Source organism: Mesoplodon densirostris, chromosome 1, assembly GCF_025265405.1.
Source record: "Mesoplodon densirostris isolate mMesDen1 chromosome 1, mMesDen1 primary haplotype, whole genome shotgun sequence".
In the NCBI taxonomy this organism is placed as follows: Eukaryota; Metazoa; Chordata; class Mammalia; order Artiodactyla; family Ziphiidae; genus Mesoplodon; species Mesoplodon densirostris.
In genome coordinates this window covers 209,830,739-209,852,388 of record NC_082661.1, presented here as the reverse complement: position 1 = coordinate 209,852,388, position 21,650 = coordinate 209,830,739, and the positions used below count along the sequence as shown (strand labels likewise).

Genomic DNA, 21,650 nt, shown 5'->3' with positions numbered 1-21,650 from the left:
TGGCCCAGGGTGCCAACTTCTGCTTCAAGTGAATCTGGGCCGTGTAGGGCAACAAGCACTTGTTTGCTGTCTCTATCTGCCACCACATGGACTCACTAGCATCTCTCAATAAAGACAAGGCTAGGGTAGTAGGTAAAGCACAATGTTTTACAATTAAAGGGCGCTTCACTGGTCAGCGCAAGAAATAAGTACAGGAGTCGGGGGCATTTCTTTTGGCTGTCCATCATGGGGGAGCGGAGTTGATCTCTGACTTCTATGCATGTTCCATGGCAGCCACTTCGGCCGGCACAGCGAGGCTGAAGAACGCAGACACGGCGGGCATCTCCGGGGTGCTGCTCCGCGTCTCCGTGGCCTCTCGGTTGTGTGAGCATGCGTCATTGCAGCCTGTCTCGGTCACCTTAACAAGACTCCTCTGCAGGTGTTCCTTTGGTTTGTCATCCAAAGTACCTCCTGCTGGTGATACCCGGCCATCTGCTGTCCTGACAAGGTGTGTGATCTTGGTTTTCCTTGCTTTTCTCTTTTGACTGCCCACCAAGGGTTCTTGCGCCCTTGTTGGCTCTGGAGTGTTGGGAATGGATGGGGCATTTGTAACCTTATAAGCAGGCTCTGTGGTGTTTCTGTCTTCTGAAAATATGGCTTCTGTAGGGTGAATGGCAGCCAAGAAGAGTTGCTTGTTTGACCATTTATTCCCACTTCCTTTTTCTGGAACATTAGGCTTCTCCTTTTTGTGCTTGTATTTGCTGACAATTTTGTGGAATAAGTTCTTTTTCTGAGACTGGAAAGGACCTTTGCTGGTTTTGGTCGGTTCTGAGGACATATGTCCGGTCTTCTTCTTTTTTCTTGGGACAGGTACACATTTCTGGTCAAATGTAACAGGACTATACTGAGGGAGGCTGTTGAATTTCTTTTCAAATTCTTCATCCAACTTTGCTGAGCCAAGGAGAGAGTCTTCCTTTGGCTTTGTCTTCTTGAACTTCTTGCTTCCACTGGTCCCACTCTGGTGAAATGTCCAGCTTTCTTCATGCCAACACTCTTCATGATCAGAGGACTTTCCTTTTCCTGACCTTCGTTTCCCTCTGCCAACATTAGCTCGCAGAGAGGTGAGCATACCCTCAGACACCAGGGTTTTATAAAGAGCACCTTTGCAAGACCTCTCAGATTTCCGGGAGCCACAAGTCTCTATTTTTCTGTGACACTCACTGTCCTCAGGCTTGGCCTGTCCCGATAGACTGGGTGGTAATGCATCCTCCGTAGGGGTCAAAGGTTCTGCTTTTATACCCTCTGGGACCTCACCAGAAATGTTCTTGCTGGCAGAAATACTGATAAAATCTTGAGGTCTTGACTCTTGGGTGGTGTCTGAGGATCTCTCCTTTGACATTTTCTTCTCTCTTGATTTCACTTTCTTCTTTGGTGGCTTGGCATCCAAAATGCTTCCCTTGCCACTCGAGGATGTATGCACCTGCTTGCGAGGGGTATCTCCAAGCTTCTCGATGCCCCAGTCTCCCTTTGCAACAGCTTCAATGGTGTACATGACACTCTCGATATCAGATTCCGAGGACTGCCTCTTTTTGCAAGTCTTCTTGGGTGTGGATTTATCATTTCCCTGTCGATCCATTCTGGTTTTCTTCTTTTCCTTTTTTAGCTTTTCTGGTTTGCTTAACGCTGTGGGAATCTCGATGATCCTAATGCCATGAGGATGGCACATGTGATCCTTCCTACTGGGAACATCGCTTATTATTATCTTGCTACTGCCAGAGTAAGAAAAATCAGGGAAGTGACTACATTTTTGATCTTCCTCTAATTCTTCCTTTTTAATTGCTTTAGGAGCTTCCATTTTTATACCCATTATATCATCCATTCGCAGCTCCTCAAAATTTCTTAATTCCTTAGAATCTCTTACATTTTCCTTAGCTGATTTTTCAAATTCTGCTTCTTTCTGGAACCTGGCTTCATCTATTTTCTCCATTTTCATTTCTCTTTCTTCCTTGCCCTTCTCCAGTTCTTGAATTCTTCCGCCATCTGATTCTTTGGCTTTTATTAGCTTTGATTCTTCCATTTTCACCCCCTCTGATGCCAGGCACATCTCTGCCAGTTGAAAGAGTGCAGACTCTCCACAGCGTTTTACAGGTTCAGCACCGCCCAACTGTGAAGTCTTCGAACAGATCTCTGCAAACTGAAACAAGGCTGATGCTTGACATTGTTTTGACGGAACATCAGGGTGGGAGGTACCTGAAGATATCTCGGCAAACTGAAATAATGGTGACTCCTGACGCAATTCAGAGGATTCTGAAACATCAGGCCTGCAAGTGCCAGAGGATATCTCTGGTGTACCAAGAACATGTTCTCCAGCTAAAAGCAGCATGCTCAGGCCTCCCATTTGAGTAGGATCAGCCAGCCCAAAGTTAAGCTGAGGCATTTCTTCAGGCTTTGTTTTCTTGGGGCTTGGCAAGGCTCTTGAAGAGTCAGATGGGAAGGCCCACAGTTTCTCCCGTGGATTGACAGTGGATGTTGGGGATTTCACAGGCTTGTTTGTGGTAGCACACCATTTGTAGCCAGGATTTGCTTTCATAAATGCATGTTTATACTCCTTGGCCATGTCTGTGTATTTCTGCTTTTCCTTTGGATCGAGAACAGCCCACCAATCAGCTAGTATCTTGGTAGCACCTCGGTTATCAAGCCTGTTCCTGTGTTCCTGACGTACAAGAGAGCGATGACGTTTGCAAAATAAGAGAAATGCATTCATTGGTCTCCAGGCTCGCTGTTCTGGTGATTCATCATCTTCAGTTTCACCATCTTGCTCTAGACCCGCGGCCCCAAGAAGTTGAACCTTATCAATATCCTCCTCTTGGTCTTCCTCTTCTTCCTCTTCTGAAAAGTCAAGAAGTTTCTTTGCTAGCAATGGATGCCACTGAAGGCACTTTCGTTTTGGTCGTTTTCCAGCTCCTTCTCCTTCTGCGGAATAATCTTTATTTCTATGACTGCCTTTCATTACTCTGACCGGTCAAGTCAAGACTTTCCATCGTGAGTTCAATGGAACATCGGAACTTCCAGCTTCTGTGATGCAGCAGAATTCCAGGAAGGCAAACGGAAAGTACACAGGGAGGAAGATGAACTGCGGCAAAGCCTGTGTCCTATGATACTGACCGCGCGGGTTCGCCGGGCGCGAGGGCGTGTGTGTGGCTCGCCCTCAGCGGCCAGTCAGGGCTTCTCTATGGGAAAGTGGAGAGAGAGGAGCTCGCGGAGCCACTCGGCCTCCCTTCACTGTACACTCCAAGATTCTGCTGTTTAAAGAGTGACTCTCATAACCACTAAGGACCTACTCTATAGCACAGGGAACTATACTCAATATTTTGTAATAACCTATAATGGAAAAGAATCTGAAGAAGAATATATATATATGAATCACTGTGCTGTACACCTAAAACTAACACAACATTGTAAATCAACTATACTTCAACTTAAAATGATGAATTAATTAATCTAATTAAATACAATTTCTTCCCTAAAAAAATAAGAATGACTCTCAACTCTTCTAAACATATAAAATATTTTCTTAAACCTTAATCCACCCACTCCTGACACGTTAGGACCTGAGGCAAGACTGCGCTGTGCTGGAGGCTGAGGCCCTGCCCTCCAGCTCTGGGTCTGCCCCGTGTCCTGTAGGGCCTTGCTTACGGGACGGAACGTGGACGCCCAGCCACGTAGCCAAGCTCCCACCTCCCCTGCTGCACACAGATGAGCTTGGCCCCCTGGGGCCTGCAAGCGTCACATCTGTGGCTGGGCTCGTCTTCTAGACCATGGTCGTCACCTGGAAGCTTCTTAGAAATGCAGAATCTCAGGTCCCACCCAGACCTACTGAACAGTAGTCTACTTTTTCATAAAATCTCTACGTGACTTATGTGCAAGTTAGAGCTTGAGAGCCTTTGCTCTCACGTGGGAGGCTGAGGTCAGAGGCACCCATCTCTTAAGTTTAAGAGACTCCCTGTTAAAATGCTTTGTTCGTCTTCTGACCTCTGAAGGACTTGAGAAGATTCTGGCCAATGATCAGTTCTGTTCAATTCCTTGTTGGACTTAAGGTACATTCCAAACCATAGCTGATTTTTCCTCTTATACATTTCATTTTTTTCGGTCAGGTAATTTTCCTTAAGCTGTATTCTTAGTTAGAATGCACCCCACCCACCCTACTCTGTCAATATCACCTGCATCAGGGTGGCCACCTCTTCCGTGAAGCCCACCGCAATACCCCCAAGGAAGAGCTTCCGTTCTGACCCCATCCTCCTTAGTTGAAAACTCTGGTAGCCCATTCACTGGGTCTGCTCTGGTTATACAACTGAATCCTCCATGAGACAATCAGCTCCCTGACATAGGAGCTGAGTCCCATTCAGATTTAGATTCTCCATTGCCCATAGCTGAGTCTATCAGATTTTAAATACACATGTGAAATTAAATCTGCCTCTCTTAAGTTTATTTTTGTGGCTCCTGCAATTCTCTGCTTGTGCCAGAAAGGAGATGAAAATAGCCCTGCAATTTTAATGAAGGTGGGTTTTACTCCTGGGTCTTACCACATTTAGGAAAGTGTATACATTTTGTACTTTCATGCAAAATTGTGCTTGGCACCGACCTGGTGGTCACGAAGGGAAGCAAGGGTGTTCTTCGATGAGAATTCTTGGGCAGCTGGGTCTAGTTCTGTTAGTGAACAGTATTCAAATGGAGGAATTGCTTTAGCTTGGAAAGTAGACCTCAGATATAGGAGGAATAGAGCAGAAGAAAAAGGAACTTATGAAAAACGGAATACAGAAGTGTAAAGGAAAGGTCAATGTCTATGACTGGCCCAGTCTTCTGGCTGTCTGTGTCCATGGATCATAACTCAGGAGTCATGGGAGTGCAGAGAGGGGGCAGGAACCTGCAACGGGGAGTCTGTGCTCTAGTTTTGGCTCTTCTGCTAATTAACTGAGCCCCTGAGAAACTCACTAAACATTTGTGGGTCTCTGTTGTCACATCTGAAACATGAATAGTTGGTCAATGCTTCTTAACCAGAGAAGAAAGCTAGAAAAATGGGGGGGGGGGTAGGGGATCTTGTTTAAAGACACGTGGCCAGGTGGGACACCCAGAAATGCGTATTTGCTGGGTTTGTGATGGGCCCCAAGTATGAGGTGCCTTTCTGATATTCAGTTCTGGTTAAGCATCAGTAAATCAGATGCTCTCTTAACATTCCTTCTAGCTCAAATATTCCCCAATTTCATGACTACCAGCCCCGTAGTGAATGCATGGTTAGGAGTCTACGGGTCTGGCAGACACTGCTGGTTGTACCCCTCTTCCTTTAGGAACAAAACCCAAAGTTTTTGCTCCACACACGCCTCCCAGAATAACTATGACATTTCCCAGCTTTCCTTTCGGTATGTCCGTGGACTAAATTCTGGCCAAAGGGAAGTGGTGAGTGTAGGTTCTGGGAGCGCTCTTAAAAGACAGAGGTGTGCCCTCTTGCTTCTTCTTGCTGACAGGCATGCATAGATGATAGTGGAAGATGGGCCAGCTGGGTCAGTGCCGGACATGGGAGCTGCCATAGGAGATGGGAGGGAACCAAGACAGTGTGGCCTGGGTCCAGGATACCAGGGAGTCGTGTCAGGAGGGAACTTCTACCCCCAGGCTTCCTTTATGTGTGAGAGAAAGACATTATCATCTAGTTAAAGTAACTGCAATTTTGCTCTTACTCTTTCTTTCAGCCAAACCCATTTTAAACTAAAACAATATGGAGCATGGAAAAGACTTTACGGACTCCAGTTACGCTTCCCAATCTTCATGTCAGCAGAAATTAAATGTCTGTTTACTGTGGCTTCTTGTTTTCTACTTCTGTAAGTGTAGTATGTTTATAAGACAGAGAATACTATTGTCTTTTACAGAGAGCACTTCTTTCACAGCCAAAAATTCATGGAGAGGTATCACAATTTTAGGAAGCACAGTTTTCTTTTTATGATTTTATCTTATTCTCTACAAACATATATTATTTCCTTACCATATGCCATATATATATATATATAAATATATAAATATATATATATATATATATATATATATATATATACACATATATAATTTTTGCCCTCAAAAATGGTCAGTCACCATTAATTTTGTGTGAAATTTGGTAGGACCTGAACTACAGTGAAATACCAAGAACTGCCATTTAAATTACATATTATTGCTAATAATTGTTATGACTGGCAATAAGCAAACATGTGGTGTTGAGTTTTTTAAACGCTTCTACATTTTTTTTGAAAGTTTGGGCTTTGACAAGAGCTCATTAGGAAAAGACCTTTAATTCTTTTCCTTCTTATTTATAGTTGAACAAAAGCGCACACCTCCACACACCATATATGTATACGATAATGGAATTTGTTTCTTGTGAACTTGCATTTAGCCTGTGAAAATTTCCTTTAATGACTTTGAAAGATATTGTGCTTTTTGCACATTTTAAGTTTCTGATGGGGGACAGGGATGAGGGGCAGTGATGGGAGGATGGTGAAAGAAAAATTATATATATACATATACATATATAGAGAGATATAGATATAGATATAGATATAGATATAAAATTCAGGGCATAAGACCTGCAAAATTCTGGGATTAAAAGTCATGTGAATAATCGTTTCCATTTCCAAACCTCTCTTAATAAATAATGGTAAAATGCCACAGTAGATATTTCTGGCTATTTAATAAAACTCTCTTTCTCTGTCTCTCTGTCTCCCTTCTCTCATACACACACACACACACAGCACACCCCAAAACAAACTCATTCTCACATACAGAATAGAAACTAAACCAAATCAAAGAAAGATGACTGGGTGGGGAAAGGAAACGGGGACTCTTATGAAGAGCTCTCTGTGTTTACCTTCATTCCTCTCATCCGGGTCAGTGTAGATGGAAGCCAGAGTAAAGAGGGAAAAGAGGGCCTCCCTGGTGGCGCAAGTGGTTAAGAGTCCGCCTGCCGATGCAGGGGATACGGGTTCGTGCCCCGGTCTGGGAGGATCCCATATGCCGCGGAGCGGCTGGGCCCGTGAGCCATGGCCGCTGGGCCTGCGCATCCGGAGCCTGTGCTCCGCAACGGGAGAGGCCACAACAGTGAGAGGCCCACATACCGCAAAAAGAAAAAAAAAAAAAAAGATGGAAAAGATAACAAAAGCCAATAAAATGAATGCCATTTCCAGGTTGGTAAATGGAAGCTCCATGAAAGACCACAAACTTCTTCGCCTGCAATAGAAAGCAGACACTGGCTTAGTATACCCTGGTCCAGAGAGAACTTGTTGAGTAATTATTTATTGTAGAATGAGATTTACTAAGACTTTTTAAGATACTTCTGTGCACCTGGAACAACACACCTGGCACTAGCAGAAATGGAGGGTGCTCTCGTTTTTTGAAATTTGGCATCAGTCTTGGTGTAATTGAACTTAGACTTTGCTGTGTAGACTGGAGGAGAACATGGGAGTCTGAAGGGCAGAGTCAATTTATGTTTTATGAGTTTTTTGGACAAAACCCTGGGAGTAAAGTTAGAGTATATTTCATATCATGAAGGAAAAAAAATGTTGGTTTCTATCTCACTGACCACACCCAGGTTCAGAGTAATGTTCTTGTGCCTGAAGTTATCCAGCGTTTGCCAACCAGGTGATAAATCTACAATGGAAGCAATTTTTAGTGAAGAAACCATAGTCTTCAGAGTAGCTGGATCAAACTCAACCCAAATAAAGATAAATGTGTTAACAATTCAACCATGAGAACTTCCAATCTCAGACTCGAAAAAGGAGAGCTCATGTGTCTAGAAAGGAAAGCATAGTTCCATTGGGGGGAAAGGATAACATCTAGCTGGAAATAACCTCTGTCTTTCTGTCTTTCAATGTTTACTACATAAATGGAAAATATTTAAAACACTGCAGACATATGTGGGAATGTGATAATTTTAAGAAGACCCAAAGAAAGAGATTTCACATCTTTCCACTGCAACGCATTCCAAAGTCTTTATTTACTGTCTATTTTAGGGAAATAACTTATTGGGGTCTTTCACCTAAGGGTTCAGTCTCCTTTAAATATATTTTTTAAATGAGTTCATCATACCCTGTAGTTGAGAGACAAGATTTGAGGTGGGAGTTAGGCTTGCTCTCTTTCCTAGTTGCAGTCTTCCAGTGTTGCTATAGCAGAACAGAGGTGGGTGAGGGGATAATAAGTTCTTTAAAATCTGCTGGTTTTGAACAGATTTCTGATTCTTTTTTTTTCTTTTGGACATACTTCTTACAATTGACAATAGTTTGGAGGATATTGATCAGAAGTCTGTAGCTTTTCGTAGGTTTGTAGGACAGAAAATTAGACATGGAATTTATGTGTCATAGGTATGCACATTTTAAGATATGAAGAATACTACCGGGGCTTCCCTGGTGGCGCAGTGGTTGAGAATCCGCCTGCCAATGCAGGGGACACGGGTTCGAGCCCTGGTCTGGGAAGATCCCACATGCCGTGGAGCAACTAGGCCCGTGGGCCACAACTACTGAGCCTGCGCATCTGGAGCTTGTGTTCCACAACAAGAGAGGCCGCGACAGTGAGAGGCCCGCGCACCGTGATGAAGAGAGGCCCCCGCTCGCCGCAACTAGAGAAAGCCACGCACAGAAACGAAGACCCAACACAGCCCAAAATAAATAAATTAAATTAAAAAAAAAAAAAAAAGAATACTACCAAGGGGGTTAAGATGTATCTTGGAAATTTTTCACATCAGTGCACATTGGTCGAGCTTATTCTGGTTACTGGAAGCTGAGCATTCTAGAGTATGGCTCTACTGTCATTTAACCACTCATATTGATGGGAATTTGGGTTCCTTCTAATTTTTTGTCATTGCCAACAACGCAGCAGAAAATATTTTTTTGTAAATATAAATTTGCACACAGGTACACATATCTCTAGGAAAGATTTATAGAAGTAGAACTGCTGGATGTATAAACTTTTGAAATGTTCCTTCACAAATTTCCCTGAAATTTACAACCTTATCAGTACTATATGTAAAGAACTGGTTCCCAAATCCTTCCTCAACACTCCCTCTTTCGGTTTTCCCCCCAATTTGAAGTTAAAAATACGATCTCATGTTTAAATTGGCTTTTCCCTGATTTCTAGTGAGGTTGAACATTTTTTATGTGTTGATTTATTATTTATACAGTTTGCTCTGTGAATAACTTGTCTTTATCTTTTGCCCAGTTTTAAACTGGGCATTTGTAATTTTCTCACTGATTTGTAGACACTCATTATAAACTTTGGATAAAAAATTCCTTTCAGGGCTTCCCTGGTGGCGCAGTGGTTGAGAGTCTGCCTGCCGATGCAGGGGACGCGGGTTCGTCCCTAGGTGAAGTAGGTGAAGCTTCCTTGCCCAGTCAAGATTTCTGTTGGGCTACATGTTTTTCTACAGTGACTGATTTCTGTTCTTATTTGGACTCATATTTGCAAAGAAGCACTATATGTTATGTTTCAACTTTAAATTTTAAAATACATCATATGGTCCAGAACAAAAGCAATGTTCTTAAGTACCTCTGAATGTTCAAATGTAGATGATCTATGTAAATTCAGTTAGGGATCAAAAGAGCCAGACTTCTTCCAGTGAATACTGAACTGACAGTCTTTGAAAATCTTTCTCTGGAGACTTCTTACAGTAACAGGGAAAAATGTGGGTTCTTGGTCAGTTTCTCAATAAATACAATTTCCTGAAATATCTCAGGGCTTTGTCATACCTTATACCCTTTTCAACAAAGAAAGTTGTCTTAACTATTCCCTTATAAAAAGGCATAGAGTAAGAGAATTGAGAATGTTAATTACAAATGAGATAGTGGATTTACAAACTATTAAGAGCTGCAGAACTCTTGCAATACTAAAATATTCTGAGTTTTTTTTTATTTTTTATTTTTTTGCGGTACGCGGGCCTCTCACTGCTGTGGCCTCTCCCGTTGTGGAGCACGGGCTCCGGACGCGTAGGCTCAGCAGCCATGGCTCACGGGCCCAGCCACTCCGCGGCATGTAGGATCTTCCCGGACCGGGGCACGAACCCGCGTCCCCTGCATCGGCAGGTGGACTCTCAAACACTGCACCACCAGGGAAGCCCAATATTCTGATTTTCTATTAAATATTTTTTATTCAGTTTTAAGATCACAGTTAAAGTACTTTAGCATGTTATACACATGACTTACATGTGCAATTTTTAGAAATTAAATTAAGTATAAGATTTTGAGGAAAGAAATTATATAAACGTGTATATTGACTTTTACTACACAAACATCTAAGAAACCAATAATTCTGTTGTACCATTAAGTGGAAATCATTTATTACATGGCACGTTTACACCAACTCTAAAGACAACCAAGCCAATTTCTGAAAGCAAGAAAAATGAGCAATTCGGTCATGCTGAAAACTGTCAACAGACTTAAGACCTGGTGGCCAAATGAAGCTGTGGTTAATTTATAATAGGTAAGTAAGCAATTCAAACCTATGGGAAAAGTTCATAATCTGGTAATGTGGACTCTCAGGTGGTTTTTATTCCTTTTCGACAGATTCCTGAGAGCAAGCCATGAATGCTAAGGAAATGAGAAACATGTTGCCGAGCATGTGCTGAGCTCCAGATCACAAACCTCCCCCACCCCAGTTCTGCCGCTACGAGCTGACGCACTAAAGGGAGGTGTCAGTGGACGTGAGCACTCCCCTGAGGCCGCCAGGGGATGTGATGGTTAGTCCACGAAACGCGTGCCTCTGTGATTTAGGTTAGAGCTTGTGAGGTAAGACGTGTGGTGCGGTGCAGTGGGAGGGTGTGGAGGCATGGAATTAGGTCCTTGCTCCTCGGTAACCAGTTCTGGCCCAAGTTATTAGAAAATCTCTGGAAAGAGTAGTAATGTTCACAGTAACTAATTCTGTGCATAAAGATCAACTTAAGGAATTGACAGACCATTAGCCAGACTCATCAAGAAAAAAAGGGAGAAGACTCAAATCAATAGAATTAGAAATGAAAAAGGAGAAGTAACAACTCACGCTGCAGAAATACAAAAGATCATGAGAGATTACTACAAGCAACTCTATGCCAATAAAATGGACAACCTGGAAGAAATGGACAAATTCTTAGAAATGCACAACCTGCCAAGACTGAATCAGGAAGAAATAGAAAATATGAATAGACCAATCACAAGCCCTGAAATTGAAACTGTGATTAAAAATCTTCCAACAAACAAAAGCCCAGGACCAGATGGCTTCACAGGCGAATTCGATCAAACATTTAGAGAAGAGCTAACACCCATCCTTCTCAAACTCTTCCAAACAATTTCAGAGGAAGGAACACTCCCAAACTCATTCTACGAGGTCACCATCACCTTGATACCAAAACCAGGCAAGGATGTCCCAAAGAAAGAAAACTACAGGCCTATATCACTGATGAACATAGATGCAAAAAGCCTCAACATAAGACTAGCTAACAGAATCCAACAGCACATTAAAAGGATCATACACCATGATCAAGTGGGGTTTATTCCAGGAATGCAAGGATTACTCAATATACGCAAATCAATCAATGTGATACACCATATTAACAAATTGAAGGAGAAAAACCATAGGATCCTCTCAATAGATGCAGAGAAAGCTTTTGACAAAATTCAACACCCATTTATGATAAAAACACTGCAGAAAGTAGGCATAGAGGGAACTTTCCTCAACCTAATCAAGGCCATATATGACAAACCCACAGCCAACATTGTCCTCAATGGTGGAAAACTGAAACCATTTCCACAAAGATCAAGAACAAGACAAGGTTGCCCACTCTCACCACTCTTATTCAACCTAGTTTTGGAAGTTTTAGCCACAGCAATCAGAGAAGAAAAGGAAATAAAAGGAATCCAAATCGGAAAAGAAGAAGTAAAGCTGTCACTGTTTGCAGATGACATGATACTATACATAGAGAATCCTAAAGATGCTACCAGAAAACTACTAGAGCTAATCAATGAATTTGGTAAAGTAGAAGGATACAAAATTAATGCACAGGAATCTCTGGCATTCCTGTACACTAATGATGAAACATCTGAAAAGGAAATCAAGAAAACACTCCCATTTACCATTGCAACAAAAAGAATAAAATATCTAGGAATAAACCTACCTAAGGAGACAAAAGACCTGTATGCAGAAAATTATAAGACACTGATGAAAGAGATTAAAGATGATACAAATAGATGGAGAGATATACCATGCTTCTGGATTGGAAGAATCAATATTGTGAAAATGACTCTACTACCCAAAGCAATCTACAGATTCAATGCAATCCCTATCAAACTACCAGTGGCATTTTTCACAGAACTAGAACAAAAAATTTCAAAATTTGTTTGGAAAAAAAAAAGACCCCGAATAGCCAAAGCAATCTTGAGAACGAAAAACGGAGCCGGAGGAATCAGGCTCCCTGACTTCAGACTATACTACAAAGCTACAGTAATCAAGACAGTGTGGTACTGGCACAGAAACAGAAAGATAGATCAATGGAATGGGATAGAAAGCCCAGAGATCAACCCATGCACATATGGTCAACTTATCTTTGATAAAGGAGGCAGGAATGTACAGTGGAGAAAGGACAGCCTCTTCAATAAGTGGTGCTGGGAAAACTGGACAGGGACATGTAAAAGTATGAGATTAGATCATTCCCTAACACCATACACAAAAATAAGCTCAAAATGGATTAAAGACCTCAATGTAAGGCCAGAAACTATCAAACTCTTAGAGGAAAACATAGGCAGAACACTCTATGACATAAATCACAGCAAGATCCTTTTGGACCCACCTCCTAGAGAAATGGAAATAAAAACAAAGATAAACAAATGGGACCTCATGAAACTTCAAAGCTTTTGCACAGCAAAGGAAACCATAAACAAGACCAAAAGACAACCCTCAGCATGGGAGAAAATATTTGCAAATGAAGCAACTGACAAAGGATTAATCTCCAAAATTTATAAGCAGCTCATGCAGCTCAATAGCAAAAAAACAAACAACCCAATCCAAAAATGGGCAGAAGACTTAAATAGGCATTTCTCCAAAGAAGATATACAGACTGCCAACAAACACATGAAAGGATGCTCAACATCATTAATCATTAGAGAAATGCAAATCAAAACTACAATGAGATATCATCTCACACCAGTCAGAATCGCCATCATCAAGAAATCTAGAAACAATAAATGCTGGAGAGGGTGTGGAGAAAGGGAACACTCTTGCACCGCTGGTGGGAATGTGAATTGGTACAGCCACTATGGAGAACAGTATGGAGGTTCCTTAAAAAACTAAAAATAGAACTACCATATGACCCAGCAATCCCACTACGAGGCATATACCCTGAGAAAACCATAATTCAAAAAGAGACCATGTACCAAAATGTTCATTGCAGCTCTATTCACAATAGCCCGGAGATAGAAACAACCTAAGTGTCCATCATCCGATGAATGGATAAAGAAGATGTGGCACATATATACAATGGAATATTACTCAGCCATAAAAAGAAACGAAACTGAGCTATTTGTAATGAGGTGGATAGACCTAGAGTCTGTCATACAGAGTGAAGTAAGTCAGAAAGAGACAGACAAATACCGTATGCTAACACATATATATGGAATTTTTTTTTAAAATGTCATGAAGAACCTAGGGGTAAAACGGGCATAAAGACACAGACCTAACTTGAGAATGGACTTGAGGATATGGGGAGGGGGAAGGGTAAGCTGTGACAAAGCGAAAGAGAGGCATGGACATATATACACTACCAAACGTAAGGTAGATAGATAGTGGGAAGCAGCCGCAGAGCACAGGGAGATCAGCTCGGTGCTTTGTGACCGCCTGGAGGGGTGGGATGGGGAGGGTGGGAGGGAGGGAGATGCATGAGGGAAGGGATGTGGGAACAGATGTATATGTATGACTGATTCACTTTGTTATTAAGCAGAAACTAATAAATAAATAAATAAATAAATAAATAAATAAAAAAGATCAACTTCAGGGCAGGATCAATTTTGACCACTGACTGCAACAAGGAAACAGTGGCCACCGAACTTCTAAGTACAAGGTTTCCTCTTTTCTGTTATTATTATAAATCATACCACCAGAAATAAAATTTGGCCAGGAGAGGAAACTTTTTGTATGTGTGAAGAAAATGTATATTGATATTTTTAAGGAAAGCGTAGCACAAACAGATGGAGGTGTATGAGGGGAATCAAATGTACTTGTCTTGTTGTTCACTCTTTTGCTGCTTCTGTTTCTAAAATGTAAGATAATGTCCCCAGTGAAAAGGACAAGGTCATTTAATATGGGGTATAATAAACTTCACTATCACTTCCAAACTATATAAAAGCAAAGCAGTCCATCAGACTCTGAATACATCACCAGACATATCTGGTAAGATGAACTGAACCACTGTTTCTTTTTTTATTGTAAGTATGAGGTTAGTCAATCTAAATAAGATAACTGTAAAATAAAAAATCCCCAAACTCAAAGAAACACAAAATCCAAATCTAATTCTTTGGGAATGCTTGTCTAAATAAAAGCAACACCTAATTAACAATTAGTACACTCTTTATAAGGTGCAAAACAAGATCCTATGTGGGGAAAGCTAAATTTTAATTCCCACCTAACAGTCACTCTGAATACTTTATAGGTCAAATGTAATAAGAGCATTTGCTTCTACTGCCCATTTTCAGCAATACATTGTTCTCTCTGGAGAAGGTGGTTTGGGAAGTCAAAACACTGCAGTGGAAAACAGTGGCCCTGACGGTAGAAGCAAAAAAAGACAAACCTTTCAAACAGGACTTACTGGAATTAACCGTTAAAGCCGAGGTAGCCCATTAGGATTGGCCTTATCTGAGGGCTCTGTGAAGCAGTGCAATCAAAAGTGAACCTTCTCACAGCATCACGTACACCCCGACTTCCCCTTTACAAATGATGACTCCAGGCCTTGCACGACTTCCTTCCTTTTCCCCCAAGAAGCGGCGATGCTTCCCCTTTGCTGTATGGATGCTGGCCTCCAGCCTCCAGCTGCTGGTCTCCAGAACACTTAGGATTCATACAGTAGTTTAACAGGCAGCATGGTCCCACTGCTTCACATTAATGCCAAATGCCAAACTTGGAACAGAGCTACTTGATATTCCCCATCCCTCTCCCGGAACTGTATAGACAAAACATGTCATTCAGTTTTCAGCTTACTCCTAGTGCTGTATCGATTTATAATCTGCTTGAGATTTTACATAGGTGCAAACATTTCCAGAGGATGAGCCAAGGACTACAGAGTGCAAACAAAATTTTCTATGACTCAGGCAGAGTAGCATCTGACTTGATAAGAGAGTGACAGGGATTACACAAGTTGGATTCTAAATAACCAGACCCGTTCAGATGCTTCATTTTGTTCACAGTGTTCGATCACTTTTTTTCTCGGCAGCAGTTTGAATGGCAGGAACTATAATAACAGTGATAACGTGGGAATGAGTTGAGCATGGCTTTGAGGGGGCACTGGTAGAAAGCTCATCTGACGGAATTAAATAAATAAATTTTCGGGGGGGAAAAGACTGTCAGAATTACAATGGTATGATATATCCTTTTAAAAAAGAGGGCTTTAAAGAATTCACCATTTTCATCTAAAATCTGGGACCTAACCTAGTTTGGGGATAAGAACCTGTGTCTTCAAAGTGGCTGTGGGACCTTTTGCCTTTTCCTGGCCTCATTACAGTTATCCAAACAAATAAACACTTAAGAAGGGCGTCTTACAGTATTTTCTCTCTTTCACTCAGCTTCTTGGAGCTGCAGCTTCAGTAACTATAGTATACTCTACACACTTCAAAATTACATAGGAAAATACCCAGAATAACTAAATAAATAAAAGGCTAAAGAAAACTGGAACAGTACTGTGTCTCCATCTGAGACTAAATCATCCACTTCCAGCAACACAGAGAAGGGCTAGGACAATTTTGTTCCAAAGATTTATATACAGGTTTGAATCTAGAAATTAAGGTAAAAGCATAAATATTGAGAATTTCAACTAGATTCAGAATGGTTTCAGAAAGATATGATACAACAATTTAGAATAAAACAAAGGCAGAAGAGCATCATATTTTGGTTTGCTTGAAATATATATAAGGTGCAACAACTTTTTCTCTTGAGGATGCTTGTGGGACAAATGTTAGTGTAGATGGTGTTTGCTGGCAGATTAAGGTACACACCATAGCAATATGATTTTCTAAAATAAAAAAGAATGAGAGAAGTGAAATGAAAATGATAAATTTGGAAGGGAACTACATGTTGGTCTGCAATATTTGTGCTCACAAATGTTGTTACCTGAAAATACCAACACCCCTCTCCAGTGGATTCAGGGCATGAGAAAAGCACTATTTTTGAAATCAAGACATTACTCAGAGAAATGACAAGGTGAGTGTCTAAAAGACTATAGAGCTTTGCAGGATTTCTGCTACTCTCAGTGCCTAACCGCTTAAAAATTAAGCATGTCTACAAAAAGGTGGGTTTTTTTTTTTCTAAAGTACCTGAAAACAGTCGTATCCAGTAGGTCGCCCTCCACCCCGACCCCTGCCTAAGGGAAAAGCCACTGAGGTTTAGGAAAAGCAGATCAAGTAAGATATATTAATCACATAGAAAAAAGTCATCTTTTGTTTTGCTTCTTTTTAAGAAAGGTCCCATGAATATACAGCACTCTGTTAAGGAACTCTAGTGAAATGTAATCAGAGGACTGGAGGAGAGGGCACTGGCAAAAATAGACCTATTCTAACATGTTCTAGAGAATAACAAGTTAGTGCCATTGTCAAGGTGCATGTTCTGCACCAAACAACTTTTGTTGTTGATTTTATTTTTTTTTTTGGATTTTAGCTAATTATAATTTTTAAATCACTGCTAGCAAGTGGTCCAGAAACTCCAACAGCCACCAACACTGGGACCCAGCAATTTTCAAACATTCACTTTGTGTTTCGAAATTTAGAAAATATTAATACAACAGCATCGTAGTAAAAATATCATGCTAAAATCTGGGGTTGCTCACCTGATTTATTTCTGTGTGAATGGGGCTAAGCTTCTGCCTCTGATTAACCTTGCTTACTAATTCCTTCTTCCTCCATGCCCACAAGGAATATGCATTTTTGAGGACACCGTTCCAATGCCCTGATGCCCTCTTTACCTGCTTTGAAAAAAACAAAAGCCCAAATCTCTCTGTTCTTTTTCAATTCTGTTAGTATGTTGTACATATTTTCCAGCACCGAAACTGAAGTAACATCTACAACCGTGAAAAGCTAAACCTAGTCAGTACTAATAGAGTCATTTTTTGGTATGGCTATTAGGTCAAATTACGATGAGAAAAAAAATCATCATTACAATTCAGTCAAGTATAAATAAGATAGCTAGATAAAACCTTGTAAACTGTCACCATTTAGAGATCTAATTCAAAAGTTTCAAACTTGAACTAACACTATCAAAATTCCGCCAGTTTGAAAACCAGTAAAAATTATTGCTGGAATCCAATACTTAAAAGTTGGTAGTTTGTGCTGTGATGCAAGAGTGGGGAAATACTTTGTGCTATGGAACAAATACCCTGTAAAATCTGTAGCCGCCGACGAATTTTGATTTATCACTTTGCATCTGTTGCTAAGAAACAAGATACTGTGAACGTCAGGTGATGGAGTCAATATGTTGAATGTTCTAAGCCAGTTAATCCAGTTGCACTGGCATATGTATGGTTGGTTTTATGTTCAAAAGCAACAAAACATGAAAAGGAAACAGGAAACTTGCAGGTGGATCTATAACTGCGAGTCCCACTCTGGTCAGGCACACCTCCCTCATCAATACCTCCGTAACCACAAAAACTCAAAATGGCTCTAAAAACCTGCAGTGCCAATTAGGCTGTGCATAGCAATTGCTACCCGTCCAGTCTGTCTGGGGTGGATGTAAAAGGGCTGTAGCTCAAAGACCACACAAAGTGAGTGTGTCTTCAATGTGTTCTGAATAGTGAAGTAATCCTAAGGTCACTTCTGAATACTATTTTTCTTTTTTTGTCTGTATGAACGATCCATTGGTCACGCAGACCCTTGTGTAAAAATAAAAGAATCCTCAAGGCATGAAAACATCAGTAATCTGTAATCTGCTGGACTCTTCCTCTGTCTGGGAAAATATTCGCCACAACTGGACCCAAGCAAATTCTTCTTGGTCACTCAAGGCTAAGAAAAAAATTCTGCTTGTAAGAACTGTAATTTTTCTTCTTCTCTCTCTTTCTCTTTGTGCCAGCAAACTACCACTCTGGTGGCAAATATAAAAGTGCAGAATATATGGACCACAAGGCCGAGCATACACCGCTAACAGCGGTACATCTGCCTGCCCGTGCTGTTTGGGAGTCTCTGGAAGAGGCTTTTTAATATTATTCTACAATGTAAATGTAGGTATAGCCTATTATATAAACCATCTTAGAACATAAACCTCCATGTACAAAAAAGACTAAGAATATCTAATAATAACTAGTGCAGTGTGTCAGTTTTTGTTTTTTTGCTTTTGGTTTTTGTTTTGAAAGAATAGCTAGGTAATATATGAAACTAGTTTCACACTCTCTGGTTGGTAAAAGAGATGCTGGATGAGCTACAGTAAAGGCAGCCTTTTACCAAGTTACCACCTATTACCATCAAAAGCCTTCCATAGAAAGCAAAGCTCTAGGATCATCCCATTTCTGCTCATTATCAGACAGACAACATCACCCTCAAAGACTCTGGGTTCTGAAAGAACAAACTGGCCCAGGGTGCCAACTTCTGCTTCAAGTGAATCTGGGCCGTGTAGGGCAACAAGCACTTGTTTGCTGTCTCTATCTGCCACCACATGGACTCACTAGCATCTCTCAATAAAGACAAGGCTAGGGTAGTAGGTAAAGCACAATGTTTTACAATTAAAGGGCGCTTCACTGGTCAGCGCAAGAAATAAGTACAGGAGTCGGGGGCATTTCTTTTGGCTGTCCATCATGGGGGAGCGGAGTTGATCTCTGACTTCTATGCATTTTCCATGGCAGCCACTTCGGCCGGCACAGCGAGGCTGAAGAACGCAGACACGGCGGGCATCTCCGGGGTGCTGCTCCGCGTCTCCGTGGCCTCTCGGTTGTGTGAGCATTCGTCATTGCAGCCTGTCTCGGTCACCTTAACAAGACTCCTCTGCAGGTGTTCCTTTGGTTTGTCATCCAAAGTACCTCCTGCTGGTGATACCCGGCCATCTGCTGTCCTGACAAGGTGTGTGATCTTGGTTTTCCTTGCTTTTCTCTTTTGACTGCCCACCAAGGGTTCTTGCACCCTTGTTGGCTCTGGAGTGTTGGGAATGGATGGGGCATTTGTAACCTTATAAGCAGGCTCTGTGGTGTTTCTGTCTTCTGAAAATATGGCTTCTGTAGGGTGAATGGCAGCCAAGAAGAGTTGCTTGTTTGACCATTTATCCCCACTTCCTTTTTCCGGAACATTAGGCTTCTCCTTTTTGTGGTTGTATTTGCTGACAATTTTGTGGAATAAGTTCTTTTTCTGAGACTAGAAAGGACCTTTGCTGGTTTGGGTCGGTTCTGAGGACATATGTCCGGTCTTCTTCTTTTTTCTTGGGACAGGTACACATTTCTGGTCAAATGTAACAGGACTATACTGAGGGAGGCTGTTGAATTTCTTTTCAAATTCTTCATCCAGCTTTGCTGAGCCAAGGAGAGAGTCTTCCTTTGGCTTTGTCTTCTTGAACTTCTTGCTTCCACTGGTCCCACTCTGGTGAAATGTCCAGCTTTCTTCATGCCAACACTCTTCACGATCAGAGGACTTTCCTTTTCCTGACCTTCGTTTCCCTCTGCCAACATTAGCTCGCAGAGAGGTGAGCATACCCTCAGACACCAGGGTTTTATAAAGAGCACCTTTGCAAGACCTCTCAGATTTCCGGGAGCCACAAGTCTCTATTTTTCTGTGACACTCACTGTCCTCAGGCTTGGCCTGTCCCGATAGACTGGGTGGTAATGCATCCTCCGTAGGGGTCAAAGGTTCTGCTTTTATACCCTCTGGGACCTCACCAGAAATGTTCTTGCTGGCAGAAATACTGATAAAATCTTGAGGTCTTGACTCTTGGGTGGTGTCTGAGGATCTCTCCTTTGACATTTTCTTCTCTCTTGATTTCACTTTCTTCTTTGGTGGCTTGGCATCCAAAATGCTTCCCTTGCCACTCGAGGATGTATGCACCTGCTTGCGAGGGGTATCTCCAAGCTTCTCGATGCCCCAGTCTCCCTTTGCAACAGCTTCAATGGTGTACATGACACTCTCGATATCAGATTCCGAGGACTGCCTCTTTTTGCAAGTCTTCTTGGGTGTGGATTTATCATTTCCCTGTCGATCCATTTTGGTTTTCTTCTTTTCCTTTTTTAGCTTTTCTGGTTTGCTTAACGCTGTGGGAATCTCGATGATCCTAATGCCATGAGGATGGCACATGTGATCCTTCCTACTGGGAACATCGCTTATTATTATCTTGCTACTGCCAGAGTAAGAAAAATCAGGGAAGTGACTACATTTTTGATCTTCCTCTAATTCTTCCTTTTTAATTGCTTTAGGAGCTTCCATTTTTATACCCATTATATCATCCATTCGCAGCTCCTCAAAATTTCTTAATTCCTTAGAATCTCTTACATTTTCCTTAGCTGATTTTTCAAATTCTGCTTCTTTCTGGAACCTGGCTTCATCTATTTTCTCCATTTTCATTTCTCTTTCTTCCTTGCCCTTCTCCAGTTCTTGAATTCTTCCGCCATCTGATTCTTTGGCTTTTATTAGCTTTGATTCTTCCATTTTCACCCCCTCTGATGCCAGGCACATCTCTGCCAGTTGAAAGAGTGCAGACTCTCCACAGCGTTTTACAGGTTCAGCACCGCCCAACTGTGAAGTCTTCGAACAGATCTCTGCAAACTGAAACAAGGCTGATGCTTGACATTGTTTTGACGGAACATCAGGGTGGGAGGTACCTGAAGATATCTCGGCAAACTGAAATAATGGTGACTCCTGACGCAATTCAGAGGATTCCGAAACATCAGGCCTGCAAGTGCCAGAGGATATCTCTGGTGTACCAAGAACATGTTCTCCAGCTAAAAGCAGCATGCTCAGGCCTCCCATTTGAGTAGGATCAGCCATCCCAAAGTTAAGCTGAGGCATTTCTTCAGGCTTTGTTTTCTTGGGGCTTGGCAAGGCTCTTGAAGAGTCAGATGGGAAGGCCCATAGTTTCTCCCGTGGATTGACAGTGGATGTTGGGGATTTCACAGGCTTGTTTGTGGTAGCACACCATTTGTAGCCAGGATTTGCTTTCATAAATGCATGTTTATACTCCTTGGCCATGTCTGTGTATTTCTGCTTTTCCTTTGGATCGAGAACAGCCCACCAATCAGCTAGTATCTTGGTAGCACCTCGGTTATCAAGCCTGTTCCTGTCTTCCTGACGTACAAGAGAGCGATGACGTTTGCAAAATAAGAGAAATGCATTCATTGGTCTCCGGGCTCGCTGTTCTGGTGATTCATCATCTTCAGTTTCACCATCTTGCTCTAGACCAGCGGCCCCAACAAGTTGAACCTTATCAATATCCTCCTCTTCGTCTTCCTCTTCTTC

The 21,650-nt window shown here is 41.7% G+C and overlaps 2 protein-coding genes across 2 annotated transcripts; both read right to left on the bottom strand.

Moving 5' to 3' along the window:
• Positions 1-253: 253 nt before the first annotated feature.
• On the bottom strand, positions 254-2,989 carry LOC132486773 (HMG box transcription factor BBX-like). The gene is made up of 3 exons (XM_060094353.1): positions 2,828-2,989; positions 2,311-2,584; positions 254-2,229 (listed from the first exon to the last, which is right to left on the bottom strand). Exons 1-3 carry the CDS (start codon positions 2,987-2,989, stop codon positions 254-256), a joined length of 2,412 nt encoding a protein of 803 aa, XP_059950336.1.
• Positions 2,990-19,040: 16,051 nt separating this feature from the next.
• On the bottom strand, positions 19,041-20,165 carry LOC132489319 (HMG box transcription factor BBX-like). Its single transcript, XM_060098229.1, has 2 exons — positions 19,574-20,165; positions 19,041-19,483 (listed from the first exon to the last, which is right to left on the bottom strand). Exons 1-2 carry the CDS (start codon positions 20,163-20,165, stop codon positions 19,041-19,043), a joined length of 1,035 nt encoding a protein of 344 aa, XP_059954212.1.
• Between the last annotated feature and the right edge of the window lie 1,485 nt (positions 20,166-21,650).

Coding starts and splice junctions, on each gene's coding strand:
- LOC132486773 (XM_060094353.1), bottom strand. CDS start 2,989: ATGAAAGGCAGTCATAGAAATAAAGATTATTCCGCAGAAGGAGAAGGA. Junction 2,585..2,827: donor AAGAGGAGGATATTGATAAG/GTTCAACTTCTT, acceptor ATGGCCAAGGAG/TATAAACATGCATTTATGAA. Junction 2,230..2,310: donor TACACCAGAGATATCCTCTG/GCACTTGCAGGC, acceptor AGATATCTTCAG/GTACCTCCCACCCTGATGTT.
- LOC132489319 (XM_060098229.1), bottom strand. CDS start 20,165: ATGTCAAAGGAGAGATCCTCAGACACCACCCAAGAGTCAAGACCTCAA. Junction 19,484..19,573: donor ACCGACCCAAACCAGCAAAG/GTCCTTTCTAGT, acceptor TTCCGGAAAAAG/GAAGTGGGGATAAATGGTCA.